The sequence below is a fragment of the Porites lutea genome, chromosome 9, assembly GCF_958299795.1.
Source record: "Porites lutea chromosome 9, jaPorLute2.1, whole genome shotgun sequence".
In the NCBI taxonomy this organism is placed as follows: domain Eukaryota; kingdom Metazoa; phylum Cnidaria; class Anthozoa; order Scleractinia; family Poritidae; genus Porites; species Porites lutea.
Genome location: NC_133209.1, coordinates 23,087,989 through 23,103,694, shown reverse-complemented (window position 1 = coordinate 23,103,694; position 15,706 = coordinate 23,087,989). Strand labels below are relative to the sequence as shown.

General features: G+C 40.2%; 2 protein-coding genes and 1 pseudogene across 2 annotated transcripts in view; all 3 read left to right on the top strand.

Moving 5' to 3' along the window:
• Positions 1–3,231, top strand: part of LOC140948706 (BTB/POZ domain-containing protein 6-B-like) — a 5,688-nt gene extending 2,457 nt beyond the window's left edge. Inside the window, exon 2 of the mRNA XM_073397970.1 lies at positions 2,464–3,231. Coding sequence (XP_073254071.1) covers positions 2,464–3,013 — 550 coding nt within the window. The 3' untranslated portion in view covers positions 3,014–3,231. The remainder of the gene's footprint in view (positions 1–2,463) is intronic.
• A 3,178-nt stretch (positions 3,232–6,409) lies between these two features.
• On the top strand, positions 6,410–7,815 carry LOC140947989 (BTB/POZ domain-containing protein 6-like). Its single transcript, XM_073397219.1, has one exon. The coding sequence runs from the start codon at positions 6,479–6,481 to the stop codon at positions 7,796–7,798; it is 1,320 nt and encodes a 439-aa protein (XP_073253320.1). The 5' UTR covers positions 6,410–6,478; the 3' UTR covers positions 7,799–7,815.
• A 3,927-nt stretch (positions 7,816–11,742) lies between these two features.
• On the top strand, positions 11,743–13,250 carry LOC140949057 (BTB/POZ domain-containing protein 6-A-like; annotated as a pseudogene).
• Positions 13,251–15,706: the final 2,456 nt, after the last annotated feature.

Sequence of the window (15,706 nt, the reverse complement as noted above, 5' to 3'; positions counted from 1 at the left end):
AAAGAGAAGAGAGATCGACGATCTCTAAAGAAAAAGTAGGGGGTCTGTGAACAGGCTACGAAAGTGCTTGCTATTATTTTAGTGAACTTTACAAGAGGTCTCAGGTGACTATGCTAACGTCATGAAAAGTCTACTTAGCTTGTTTAAGTTTAGCTAGGGCAAGAGGAGGAGATGGGTGGGTTGGTACACATACAAAAATTCAAGTCTTTATCACTCCACTTAGAGCTAGCAGACTTTGTTTGATCCACAAAATGGGCGCATGAAAATAGAAGTTTTTACTCACCATCGCTAAATGTTTGGTTTCGGGTGGCGGAGCACAAATCACGTTGTACCGTTCCAGAACGGTATACTGTCTGCTCATTTTAAAGGGGTCCGTAAGGGCACATTAATTAATGACTCTGCGCGGCCTGAAGAAAATGATATACGCAGACGTTTTCTGAGCGACGAAGGTGCAGTCTTTACACTTCTTTTTCTTTTCGAAAATGTCCACGGACTTCTTCCCTCGCCCTTCGCTGCTAGGCAGTCGTTTTGGCCTGAGGGATACCACCACGAAGGAGTTTTAGCACACAGGTCTCTGCTGGTGCAGACCTAGCGAAAAGGGCATTCTCCATCTGAAATTTTAAATCGATATGAAAGGCTATTTTCTGATTTGGTTAAACGATGATAAGTAAAATGGCTGAGACATTTTAAAGCATTTTTTCATTTAGGCGACGGATTTTGACGTTATGAAAAAGAACTTGTCAGTGAATCGGTTTATTTTCTAGCCTGCGAACAAGTGCCGGGGGGTGGTGGCGGAGAGAGCCAGGTGACTATTCCTTTTTTTAGGCGGAAGCTAGCATGTACGTGCATTGTGGTCTAACGCCATAATGTGTAGACTGGCCTTTAAGAGGCGGGAGATCAGATCGTCAACAGCAGGTTGAGGTCTAGCAAGAAGATACCCTTGCTGCAGAGGAGCAAAGCAATACTACTTTCAGTAATTTAAACATGTTAAATACTTGTATTTCGCTCATTAAATGTGTCCATTGTCCATTGTCGATTTGTGGTTTTTCAGGAATGTTCTTTTGCGGAGTATTGGACAATTTTTCTTAAACCATTTTTTTACTCGTTTCCATTTCCCTGCTCTACCTTCATGCTGCATATGGCGAACGTGTGTACCTAAATCCCTCAATTCATACTGAGGTGATCGATAGAGAAGTCTATACGCCAAGCGGGGTTAAGATTATTTAACAAAAACCAAAGGCTCAGAAGGCTAAGTGCAATGAAAAGAAAACTAGTGTGAAACGTTTTGCAGACTCGGCTTACTCTATTTGTTTTCTTTATCTGTTTGAGTTTCGGCTTGTGCATCCTAAAATCAAGTTTAGTTCGACCTGTTTTGGGGAATATAAAATATAAAAATAATTTTTAAAAAAACAGTGTTAATTGTCATTTTATTTTTTTGTTGTACACTCGTGCGATGATTTATCCTTGTCTGTACAGTTGCGTGACAAGACTCAAATCACACACGGGCTTTTATCACGCAACACAGGGTTTAGTCCGTGGCTAAACGACGGAAGATTTCAGTAAACTGCGGCCACTTGCAGTTGAAACGACTGGTAAGTAAATTCTTATAGATCTCGTATGTCATTTAGAGCTAGCAAGCCGTTTCTAGCGGCTTTATTTTAGGTGCAGAAACTCGAGGTCAATATTTACACTCAACACGAAATTAGCAGCCAGAGCAGCGCTGTCTTTTTCAGCTACTTGCGTGCAATCAAATGCAGGGTTAATCTACTTAGTTCTTTTTTATTACCATCAAATTGAAAAGTGTTTTTCAAAAGATTTTAAGAGCTTCCCGTAATGTGCCCCTTGTAAAAGAAGTTAAGTTTGCAAAAACGTTTGTGTGCTTACACTTGCGGCTAGTTTGTTGCAGCGTTCCAACGTGCGAAACTACCCTGCACGTTTCGGTGTCTCAGCGACGCACTTTTGTAATGCCGCCAAAAATTTTTTAACACAAGAAACGGCAAAGAATGTACTTTAAAATAGTGTTTGTTTCATGTTGAAATTCTATGTACCAATTGGGTTTTTTTGATGGTGAAGTTAGGTCAAATTTGCCATTTTCGTAAAGAGCCGAAATCGTGTTTCTTCTTGCGGCCGACACAGTCACATTTAAACAGCTTATCTGAAGATAATTGCTGAATTATAAAGTACAAGTCTGTGTTTGCTTTGTGACTTGATTTCATTGAGAGATATCATCCCGTTTTTATGTACGAGCGCCAAGAAAATGCTTAATTTTCGCTAATTTCATACTCGAAAGAGCGCCGATTTAGCGTTTTTCAAACTTTGCCCGATTCAGGAAAAAATAAAAAGCCGTTACAAGTTTTAATGTGATTTTGAAATAAGTGTACTATAGAGATTATTTGGGCAAAATATGAAGAAATTCAAAAATTCACGACTGTCAACCGATTCTCGAAAATTACAGACATTGGCTCTTAAGTTTTTCAACTCATCAGTTTCTTCTCCTTTAATGTTTTCAAAGTCTCCGAGACAAAGCCGTGCTAATCGTTCTATTTGCCGATGTGGAAGATTCCAGTCGCTGGAAGACAGAGGCTGGGATTACTTTGGCAAGAAAGACTTCCTTAGTTTTACTGTAGACAGGAACATCACCTTACACGGACTTTGCTTGTTTGGCAGTGAAAACAACAGTTACACCGTAATATTGGAAGTGAAGGATATCAGTAATGGTATAACTGTAGTGTCCAAATCAGGAACATATCCTTCGAAACGTTTGCAGTATGAACAATTTAGCTATTACGGATTTAAAGTTTTGTTTGACTTTGCAGCTCGTTTGAAAAAGAACACTGATTATCACATTGAAGCGTTAATATCTGGTCCTCAGTCTGGAAAAGGAGTTAACGGGTATATTAATGTGGGGAAGTCAAGTGTTACCTTTTCATTTTTGGAAACAGAGCACAGGGTCAACTCTAACCTTACAAGTACTAAGGCAGGCCAATTTCCTGAATTTTTGTTCTCTGTTTAATCTTTCAGTAAATAAATGAATGAGATTTTTAACTCTCGCCCGTAATTAAGCATGTATAATGTATAAACAGGGCTCCCCATCCTCTTACGTTTGTGTACAGCGATAAAGATATACTTTGATGATAAATATAATCGTGTGGTAGGCTGCCTCCTGAAAACTGAGAGACATGAGATCTGGCTTTGTCCCTGATACAAGTTCTGTAAATCCGGATGAGATCACTGTCTGTCCTGTCTTGTCAGTAGTTGGCCGATACAAAAGTTTCCAAGTCAGGGTTTCTGACACCCTAAGGAGACAACCCAGTACAAAAAATGCTTGGTTTCCTTGGTTCAGGACTCAAGACAGAAATATAACTTACTATACTTGGGCCTACTAGCGCGATGAGACTTGATGATGATGATGATGATGATACATGAAGTATGCTGTTTGGCAGTGTAAGCAACTGCTGCAGATAGGTAAGATGAAAAGAAGAATTATCGCTGAAGCAATCATCATAAGCAATACTGTACACTTCCGTGTCAACAGGAGAGGAGTTGGCTATTAAAGTCGTTGATACAAACATCCTAAGTTCAAGTGAAATAGCCCTTAGGGTATTTTAGTATTTAACTATCTGTAAAAAAATTGCTAGCACTGTCGGGTTCGCAAACACTCCGAGGCGTAGGTTTCCCTCATGTGTTCCGTCAGCAAGGGATTACAGCGAAGCGAGACTGCCTTGCTTTGCAGTAGAAAAAAAAAATTAAATTACATGGAATCTGCTTATAAATTTGGCAGTGAAAATGATAGATACACATGAACAGAAGTTACACTTACTGGAAGTTACGGATACGTACATAGCCTGCAGAGCAGGCGTTTTTTAACGAAAACTCGGAGGTACATTGATCGTGGCCGCCATCTACCTCTCCCTTAAAAAGACTTTTTGACTCGTCCCAACTCTCTGGTAGTATTAACGTCCAAGATGGCGGGACAGCGTCATTCCTGAAAACAATTCATGGATCCCGCCCCAAAATACGCCTGCTTTGCAGGCTAATACGTACAGAGTGGTACAACTGTACTTAACACCACTAGACCTCCGGTTTTCCGATGGAAAGCAAGGGAATACGACTGGATTCTAGTCGACAGTATTGGACAACCCTCACCTATCCCAGCCCTGTTGCGTTTTCCAAGACTCCGCGGGGCAAATTGACCCATGCTGCAGATTGCATAACCAGCTGCCGGTTTCCCACATGTACTCTTACATCGTGGAATTACCATGGAGAGCGCAGTGATTTGCTCTGCTTTTCTGTGGACAAAAACATTACAATGCATGGACTCCGCTTATTTGGCAGTGAAAATAACAGCTACACATTAACACTGAAAGTTACGGATACTGATAGAAGAACAACTGTAGTATCCAAATCTGGAGCATATTATCCAAAACTTTTGCACTCCAAACGTTTTAGTCATCATGGATTTGAAGTCATGTTCGACTCTGCAGCTGTGTTAAAAAACAGCACAAGTTATCTCATTGAAGCATTGATATCAGGTCCATGGTCTGGTAAAGGAGATAACGGGCTGGGTACTGTGAAAGCGTCCAGTGTTACGTTTAAAATTTTCTTCCGTATACAGGGAAGACAGCAACAACACAAACGGTAACGGTGGTCAATTTCCAGGAATTCTGTTTTCCATTTAGGTATACAGTACGATTTAAATGGTATATTCCCAAACTTCCGTAACCCTTGTACTATGAAATGGGAATTTTCAGTGTAAGGATCAACTGTATTGAATAGAAACACAGTATACCGTGGTAAATCAAATTCAGAAACAAGCGAGATCAGCTGGTGATAATGAGGGTATCAGGTAGTTGGAATAAGGTGATGGAGAATAGTGTCCATCTTAATTTTTGCGAGCATTATATAATCTGATCAGTATAATCAAACTCAAAGTGATTTACTTCATTGAAAGAGTTAATTTTTAAATCCCGTGTTTGGTATTATATTTAGATTTGAGATCCATCTGCTATTTTCACTAGACTTACTTGTACCGAGGGAATCTTCCTAGAAAATCTCAATGGAGCTAGTGGCTAAGATATGCATTGTAATAGCAGATAACAAGTAATTAAAAGAGTTGTAAAAAATGTTATTTATAATCTGTTATAAATGTTATTTATAATGGCCCAAAAAAGGTCAAGTTTTCAGCTGATTTATAAGAATCACAGTATAGAGCAGTTTATTGCTGTTAAATTTGTCTATAATGTACCCCTTGTTCCTTAGAAAAAATATGTTGCCTGTTAGGGACGGACCATTAGAAACTTATGGAGGGGGGGGCAAAGTACAAAAAAAATATTCGTGCAAGGGAGAATTAAACGAAAAACAATTCTTGCACGCCAATTAATCCTAAAAAATATTCATGCTACTGCCTAAAAAAAATTCTTACTAGGAATTTGATAAGGAAAAAAATTCCTGCAGCTCAAAAATTCCCCTACCCCCCATAACTTTTCTAATGGTCTGTCCCTTAGCAGGATCCCAGGGAAACTGGGAAAATGTAATGTGCAGGATTAGCCTCACATTGATGCAACAGGGTATCAATACCAATACATGCCACTGCGGTTATGATAGTTTTCAGGAAAAGCCTGTTCACAGGAGTATACTGATGTAAATAAAACAAAAATTATAGATGTTTTTGTTTTCACCTTTTTGTAGTAAAAAGCAACTTATAAACTATAATGTGCCTGCTTTTTTGTTTTTTGTTTTTTGTTTTTTTTTTTCGCTGCAAACACTACTCATGTTTAGACCTTTTATGTTTTTCTTTATGGTTTAAAGTACGACATAGACGATGCAATCACCTCTGTTCTCTGCGCCAATTTTGTTAAAAAATGCATCAATTAATTGCTGTAAGATTAACTTCAACATTGTTGAATTGTTGAAATTAAGCTCCAGAGTTGAAATTACTGAGAAATTCAAGCAAGTATTATTTTTTATTTTAGTTCGCCAATCCGAACAAAGACAATTAAGCGAGAACGATGGCTTCGTAATGGCAACCATTGTTCAGTCCTGGTCATGCGTCCAGGCTGCCTTATAAATTTATATACCATAAATATATTTTTAGCTTTATCTTACTTGAATTTTGTAAATAGTTTTCATTTGTTGAATTGTCTATATGCTATCTTTATTTATTTATTTATTTATTATCATTATTGTTATTATTATTATTATTTTTTATTATTTGCTTTTTTTAATTTTTTTTTCTTTTAATTAATTGTACTTTAGTAGGTCCACATTACCTCCGGCTGCCCCTTCTAACCTACTCAAATTATGCATGTATCAAAGGTTTCGTGACCTCTGAGACATCGCGTGATGTTGTGCGACAGATCGCGTGACGTATTTAATATGCATTTATTTTGCGCGTGGGCAAAGCGGGTGCTTGAGTGTAAAAGTTACTAAGAAAAATGCGAGATATTTTGACTTCTTACCACGGTTTAACTAAACGAAAATGTCTCTCGAAACAAACTGGCAAACGACAAGACCCACTATCAGAGAAAGAGCCAAGTTTATGCTCAACAACGATCGCTTGAGCGATGTCAAGTTTGTTGCTGCAAACAGCAATGGCAAAAGCGAAAGTAAACAAGTGATTCCAGCTCACAAATTCATACTGTCGATGGGCAGTCCTGTGTTTGAAGCCAAGTTTTACGGTGAACTGGCGGAGACTAAAGAAACTATTGAACTGCCTGACTGTGATTACGAGAGTCTGTTGGAGTTGTTTCGATACATGTACAGCGATGAAGTGAATTTAAGCGGAAGTAATGTGATGGGAGTCTTATACTTGGCCAAGAAATACATTGTGCCTTCACTCGCCGATAAATGTACGGAATACCTGCAAGAAAATATGGATCCTTCGAATGTTTTTGGCATCCTGCCATCTGCACAGAAATATGAAGAGAAAGACTTGGTCGATCGATGCTGGAAAGTGATTGAGAATCAGACAGGAGTGGCTTTGAAATCGGAAGGATTTGAGACAATTGAGAGATCCTTACTTGAACAAGTAGTCGCAAGAGATATTCTGTCGATCAAAGAAGTCTCCTTGTTTAAAGCTGTTGATCGATGGGCAACGAAACAATGCGAAAAGCAAAGTTTAACAGCAGATGGTCAAATCAAAAGAAGAATTCTTGGCGAACAAATTGTCAAAGCAATACGATTTCCTGTGATGAGGGGAGAGGAGTTTGCTTCTGACGTTGTTGATACAAACATTCTTACTTCGGATGAAACAACTGGCCTGTTTAAGTATTTTCTAATACAGACCCCTCCGGTGGGTTTCTTAACGACTCGAAGACGGCCTTGTGTTATTCCTCGATGTGAAAGATTTCAATCACAGTCTGGAACTTGGAATTACGGGGGCTCGCGTAAAGACTTTCTTGGTTTTACCGTGAACAAAAACATCCTTCTACATGGACTGTGCTTGTTTGGCAGTTATGGCAACAGCTACACAGTAACTTTGGAGATCAAAGATACTACTAGCCTGAGAAACGTAGGGACCCAAACAGGAACATATTCTTCAAAGCTTTTGCAATCCAAAACCTACTGTAACTATTATGGATTTGAAGTTTTGTTTGACTCTCCTACTTACTTAAAGAAAAACACCCCGTATCTAGTTGAAGCCTTAGTATCTGGTCCGCAGTCTGGAAGAGGATCAAACGGATTTACAGATGTGAAGGAGTCAGGTGTTACCTTTTCGTTTTCAGCCGTAGAAATGATAGACAATAACAATACAGATGTTTCCAAAGGTCAATTTCCCCATTTTCTGTTTTCTGTTTAGAAGGTGAATACCAACATGCGACAGCTCTCGGCTTTTTTAATGTGCATAAGTGAATTCCAGCTGCACTCAGCCCCCCCCCCCCCCCCCCAACACCCTCCCGGGCTGACACCCGGGCATAAGCCATAAGGGGTTGGGACTCTTGAGTTGTCAAATCCCCCGGAGTGGGGACGAAAAAAGAAGGCAAACGCCCCGTCCTCCGTCAGCAACATTTTTTATTGATTGTAAAGTCAAATAGTGCCGTTTTAGACATTTTAATGTGCGGTTTTTTGTCTCAAGTAACGTCTTCCTTTGTAATAGCGCTAGGATTCTAATTTTCAAAAGTCTTCACGCCGCGACGACATGCACCAGTTTATGGTTTTAATAGTATCGATATAAAACTATTGACATTAAAATTAATAGAGTACTCTAAAGCTATATGTTATAAATATGAAAGGATGTTCTTCAAATAATATCAACAGAAATTTGATTCGCTAACCAAAAAACGTTTATTCACATTGATAGCTCCCAAGTTTCGCTATGTAATTCTGGCTTAATAAACAATGAAGAAATATATGCATAAAATCGAGAACATTCCTTTACAAACCCCTGTCCTTGACAGATGAGCTAATCTGCCTTTCTTCCAGTGATATCCTCTGTGTAGTTATATTCTGATAGGAAACATCGTGCATGTCAAAAGCTCGGGAATAGCCCCGCGGTTGGCAAATGCCCGACCCCAGGGCAGCGCAAAATTTGCAAATGCCCCACCCCTCCCCCACCCCCGGGACTGAGGAGGCGGGCAAATGCCCCGCAGTAGCCCGTGGGGGGGGGGACCGGGCCCATCTGGAATTGACTGATGCATTACATACCACTTAGCTTTTATAGCAACCTTTTGAGGCCTGTAAAACACATACCAGTAAGTTGCTGACGAAATCAGACAGTAGTAGAGCTGCGTGCTATCGACGATCCAGTGAAAATGTTTCTATATTATATTACTAGAGAGCTGTGCACCGTATGGCCAATACGGTAGCTAGCAAGGAAACCACCACGGAAAATCCCAAATTGACTGCTCTCCATTCTTCTCGCAGCTTACAGCCAAAGCGAAAACACGTTAAAAGAACCCCGTGGAATAAAACGATGACGAGTTGCGAAATTCCGTCACTGCTAAACAGTTTATTCCTGAGAGAAGACCTCTGCAAGATTCTGCTGTTGTTTTTGAATACCAATTCTCGAAATCCAGATGACATCACGGTCTCGTAGAAGTATTTGAGATACAGAGACGCAGTTTTTCAGTCGCCCTGAGAAGGACACAACCCCGACCGTATCACTTATTACTAAATTTGTAGCCTTTACTTTTTACCGTGTACAAGACAATGCTTAGTTTAGAACTGCTGAAAACAGATCATAACTACATGGAGTCTCTTGTTTGGCAGTGAAACCAACTCACTGAAAGTGGGAATTCTCGCAGCTTAACAGAGCGGATCAAGCCAAATACGCTTCCCGATTATGACAGGAGAGGGGTTTGCCTAAAAGGTCTTTGCTTGCCTTGTCCCGAGGGTCCTTCGGGTCATGTGGTCCGAGCGAGTTTTTGAGGCCGTCTCCCGGCTGGTCACCAACGGAAATGCATGACCCACAAGGCCTGGAAAGACGCCGTACAGGGACGAAGCAAAGTCTTTGATACAAACATTCCAACTTTACCAATTGAAAAAATCATTAGCTCTTCTTGAGTATTTTACAGTGTAAAATTAAATGTAAAATGAAACTTTGCTTGTACTTTTGGGTTCTGAAACACTACTCGCCGCCTGGTTAGCTAAGTTGGGAGAGCGCCGGTCTGCTGAGCGGGAGGTCGCGGGTTCAAACCCCGGCCGGACCAACACTTAGGGTCTTTAAATAACTAAGAAGAAAGTGCTGCCTTTATAATGACACCTGCAAATGGTTAGACTTTCTGGTCTTCTCGGATAAGGACGAAAAACCATAGGTCCCGTCTCACAGCACTTTCACTGATCTGTTCTTGTGGGACGTAAAAGAACCCACACTACTGTTCGAAAAGAGTAGGGGACGTAGACCCCGGTGGTGTGGCCAACCTTTACGGGTTTTGGGATTGGGTAGGGATGGCACCTTGCATGGGACCTATGAGTCCCGTTCGTGCCTATTCCCTCTGGGCAGGCCTGTGTCCAGAAAAGCTTGTAAAACGGAAGCTGAGATTACTGGATGCACATTGCAGTCACTGCTACAGATTTCGATGCCCTCGTGTATTTGCCGTCAGCGCGGATTTCATCAGTGCAAGAGAAGAATGCTTTTCAATAGACAGAGACATCATTTGTGCGTGCATTTTATGGACTCTGCATATTTGCATTTGGCAATTAAAATAACAAACACACTTTAACATTGTATTTACATGAAAATTATAGCAGTAAAACTGGGGTATCCAAATCAGGAACGTATTCTTGAAAACTAGTTTGCACTATAAGCATTCTAGTAGTAAGTAGAGAGATTGCGAATAGAGAGCTTTAGATTCTGAGACGAGTACGACTACGAGTACAACTACGAGTACGAGATTTTCTCAATAGTAATTAAGTAGTGCTCACCCTTGAACCAGCGTCACTTTGGCGGGAAAACATGATTGCCGTCGTCACTCTACTACGAGTTTTAGATGGTAACGGAAACAAGTTTAGGAGATGGCTTAAGCTCCTCCACTATAACAGTGCTACTTTTTTGGTGAAAAAGAAGTGCAATGAAGTTTTCCGGGGCGTCTATAATTTGAGAAGATGCGAAATTACATTAAGTCAAATCTCTTTTTCGTAGTCGTTCTCGTCCTAGAATCTAAAGGTCTCTATTCTAAGACGAGGACGACTACGAGAACGAGATTTACCCAATACTAAGTAGACCTAAGGGACGGACCACTAAAAATAACGGGGGGGTGGTGAAAAGTTTTTGGTGCAAGATTTAAAAAAAAAGCCCGCTTGTCTGCAGGAATTTTTTTCTAGGGCATATGACTTATTGTTTTTAGGTATCACCGCTTGCAGGATTTTTTTTAGACAAGTTTGCCTTGCAGGGATTTTTTTTTGGAAATTGTCAACCCATCTCCGGTTATTTCCAATGGTCCGTCCCTAAGTACTTCACGGCTTTTGGCGGGAAAGTGTGGTATCCCTGGTTTTAGCAAGAACGTCGTAGTGGCGAAAACAAGTTATAAAATGTTATGAATTTTGTCATTTAGCGATCGAGAGAGGGTTTACCTGCTTCAACAGATATAAGCGAACTAACTTTTTCGGTGAAATAAAGTACAGTGAGCTTGATGCTTTCCGGGGTGTCTATTTTTAGAGAATAGGCGAGAAAACTTAAAATTAAATGTCGTGCTCGTCCTCGAATCTAAAGCTCTCTATTGTGAATTGGAAGTCATGATTGACTCTGTAGCTGTCCTAAAAGGAAGAGAAAGTATCTATCTGTATGTGATAGCCATCGTCATTCTACTGCGAGTTCTAGGATGTTAGGGCGCTAAATAGTGAAATTGTCAGGAGTCGATTAGCCAGAAACCCATAACATGTTCAGCGGCATATATATACCCACGAGAGTATACATAGCATGGACAAGAAAAAGGCTCCTTCCTCCTTCCTTCCTACTTTAGTCCCTCCCCCCTCCCCTCTTGGGCACTTCTGCACTTGGGTCCTCCCCTCCTGGTACTTTAGTCAGTCGAAGCGTGATCGACTGATCAATTCCCGTAATTGACAAATGATAGCGGAAACGGTTTTTCCGCGAATACCTAAAATATCCTTGGTTCGACAACCGTTTTAATAATGACTGTGGAAAATAATAGCTGTGTGTTTATTTTCTCATATTTGTTTACGGGGAAAAACGGTAAAACAATTATTAAACACGTTTACCCATTATGGAGGAAGAAAAAATTGGAAAATTAAAAATTGACATCGATTTTCAATTTTTATTTTAGAATTGAAAATTAAATGGGCGAATGACCCACGGACCAATACACGCATAATGCGAGGGCCCGTGCGGGCGCTGTCTACGAAATCATTTCAGTGTTATTTAAGACTTGTAAGAGGGTGGCCTTGACAGGAAGTAGCTACCAATAAAGCGAGATATCTTGACGCTTTACAACTGTACTACTAAACCAATATGCCCATCGAAACAAAATGGCAAGTATCAAGACCCACTACCAGAGAAAGAGCCAAGTTTGTGCTAAACAACGATCACTTGAGCGATGTCAAGTTTGTCGTCGCAAAGAACGATGGCCAAAGCGAAAAGTAAGCAGGTGATTTCAGCTCACAAATTCATTCTCGCGATTGGCAGTCCTGTGTTTGAAGCCATGTTTTACGGCGACCTGGCGGAGACTAAAGACACTATTGAACTGCCTGACTGTAATTACGAGAGTCTCTTGGAGTTGTTTCGCTACATTTACAGCGATGAAGTGAATTTAAGCAGAAGTAATGTGATGGGAGTCTTAAACTTGGCCAAGAAATACATAGTGCCTTCACTGGCTGATAAATGCACGGGATTTGTGCAAGAAAATTTAGATCCATCGAATGTTTTCAGCATCCTGCCATCTGCACAGAAATATGAAGAGAAAACTCTGATTGATCGATGTTGGAAAGTAATCGACGCGCAGACAGAACTGGCTGTGAAATCGGACGGCCTTTAGACAATCGATATGTCCTTACTTGAGGAACTAGTCGCAAGAGATACTCTGACGATTAAGGAGGTAGTCTTGTTTCAGGCTGTAGATCGATGGGCAACAAAACAATGCGAAAAGCAAGGTTTTGCAGCAGATGGTCAAACGAAAAGAAGAGTTCTCGTCGAAGAAGTGATAAAAGCCATACGCTTTCCAGTGATGACTGCTCAGGAGTTTGCTGATGTTGTTCTTGATACTTGCATTCTTCATTTAGAAGAAGTAAAATCTGTTTTTAAGTATTTCAACTCGGCATTGCCCTCTCCTTTGGCGTTTTCAAACACACTGAGACAAAGCAGTGTCCTTTGTGATATTCACCGATGTGGACGATTTCAGTCGGTGAGTGGAACTGGTTGGGCTTACACCAAACAGGGAAAAGACCGTTTAGCTTTTTCTGTGAATCGAGACATCACATTACATGGAGTCTCCTTGTTTGGCAGTGAAAACAACAGCTACACAGTAACATTGGAGGTGAAGGATAGCACTAATAATACAACTGTAGTGTCTAAGTCGGGAACTTATCCCTCAAAACGTTTGGCGTATAAATCAGATTTGTCAGTGAGCTATTACGGATTTGAGGTTTTGTTTGACTCAGCCGCCTCTTTGAAAATGAGTACTTTTTTACGTAATATTGAAGCGTTAATATGTGGTCCATCATCAGGAGCAGGACGTAATGGTATTGAAAGTGTAATACAGTCAGGCGTTACGTTCACATTTGCTGCAGTAGTTAGGGCAGAAAGTAACGGCACACAAGTTAGCGTAGGTCAATTTCCCGAATTTCTGCTCTCTCGTTAGATTATTGAGTTCTAATCACCGTGTAATATTTCCCCAACTTTCTGCTGATATCAGCGTACGATTTTCCGACCTTTTAATGTACAGTTGTTTTAGATTTAACTTCCTAAGTTTCGTCTGCTGCAGTTTACTGTCAGTGGTTTTGATTTAAAATCAACCAATTTTTTATCGATAACTTGTTAATTACGCAGGTGTATGCAAGCTCTTATGTCATGCAGTGTTCTCCTTATCAGGCGGTAACCGGGGTAATATTTACCTCTTGAATCGCCTGAAACCGCTTGAAGGTTCTCTAAGCAGTGAATATGATTAGTTTTCAGCCTTGCCATGTTCCTGAAAAGTTCAAATTTCGCTCGCGAAATGGCTGCTTTTTTAATATGGGTCGCCATTATGGAAGGAAAACATTTAAGGTAGCTGAACACAGTTTTGGCATTTTGTGAGTCAGATGTCATTTACCAAATCATGGCAAGAGAAAGGTTCCAGCTCACAAGCTGAAACTTGGCAAGAGAAAAATTTCCTGATGAAAGATTTTGATTGACAGGTAAAACGTGACGTTTTCGTCGTTTCCATGGAAACATGAACGATTGAATACAACCTTAAAATTTCACTTTTGCTCAGTTTACGTAAAATTTGCTCATTAGATTTCCCTATAAACTTGCACACAGCTTACTATAATTAATCATTTCCGTTTGAAACTTATTTGACTAAATTTTAACAGAAGGGTTTTTGAATAATCAATAATATAATTGTACTGTAATTATTAAATGTGTCACAAAATTCGTCTGTTCAACATCCGTTTTAAAGTTCTCATTATTTAAAATACAATAAAAGTAAAACTTCTGCCAAATATCACAAAATTTTAATGAGTACATTTTGAGAAATCATCTTCTGTGTACCATCGCTTTTTTTCGCCGCCGTGTTTGTTTATCTAATTTAAAACACGCGCCGTCACGTGAGTTACCGCTGACCGCCCCCAAAACTGTGTTCAGCCACCTTAAGACAGAACAAAATAATTGGAATCTAACGTTTTAATTTGTTACCTAAAAATTACAACGGCCGATTGGCGTAAAATACAATAGGTCCCAAAATGAAGAAATGATGTTTACAGAACTTAGCCCTCATGATCACCTCACCCCAACTCCCAGGAAAGTGCACCTCTGGCGCATATTTTTTACTTACCGATCAGGAATGGTCCCTTACCGGCTGAGGTTAAATTTAGGGAGAACATGTGACATGTTTGAACGTTTCTTACAATTCCAGACCCCCTACAGGCCCCCCCTATCAGGACCCCCGTTCCAAGCCTTCCCATATCAGACAACCCTCCTACCCCTCCCCCAATTCTAGGCCCCCCATTCCAGGCCCCACCATATCTGACTCACTGTTCCAGGCCCCGACGTTCAATACGAGGCCCTAAATTTACAGTCACCTTCTGTTTATAACATATTTGGCGAAACCGTAGCTTCAATCCAATATTGATCTCTAGGTCTTCAAGTTGGAAGATTAAAATATTTTTAGGGGTTGAAAAGCCTGACATACGTCTTCCACCTACGAGTTTATAGCTTTTAATTTCTCAAAGTTTAGCATTTACGAGTATATCCTTTAGAGATCTTCCTCCTTCGTACCTGATATGACTGGAGGTTTTTTGTAGATATGTCTTAGAAGAGGTTGGTTCTCCATCAGTTGCCACGCAGTGTTTCATATGTTTTTAAGGCTAGGAACTGCTGGTTGATATAGTGCGACAGAGAGCAAAAGGGGTTATCTTCTTGATAATTTTTGTTAACGTGCCTCTATCCTGTTTTTAAATTGTATCTCAGAGAGACAGATTTATTAAATTCTGTGGATATCCTCTCTGTCTAAGGTGCTTTTGAGATTTTTCTTGTCTGTTTTGAAAGTGTCTTTTGAGGATTTTGTTCTGAGAAACCGGAGGGCTTCACCTTTGATAAAACCTTTAGATTGACCCCTAATGGGTGGCAAGATGAGAATTGACGTACTTTTAAATCTTTCCCCTTTGTACCCAATTGTATCCAGACATGAGGTTTTCAAAGATTTCTACTGTAAATTTAATAGTAGCGTAGTGATTATTTGCTTGTACGGGAAGTATTTTTTCTCTTCCGGTATCCCAGAGAGAGAAGATGTCATCCATATATACCTTTTCCAACTGGCTGCGGTTGTTCAAACGTTGTTCAACTTTCGCCTTGAAGATGTTTGCGAAAGCAACAGAGACCTTCGTTCCCATCGCCGTCCCATGTGTTTGAAGATAATTTTTTCCATTAACTTGCAATGAATTTTCATCCAAGATGAGTCTGGGAGCTCCTTCAAGTGACTGTGTTGGAACTGGCCATGGAAGTCTATCTTTGTAATTAGGAATCATATACTTTGCATACAGTATTAATTCCTTCCTCCTGCGGAATGTTGGTATATAGACTTATCACGCGTTCATTGAAGGAATGATAGCGTGTTTT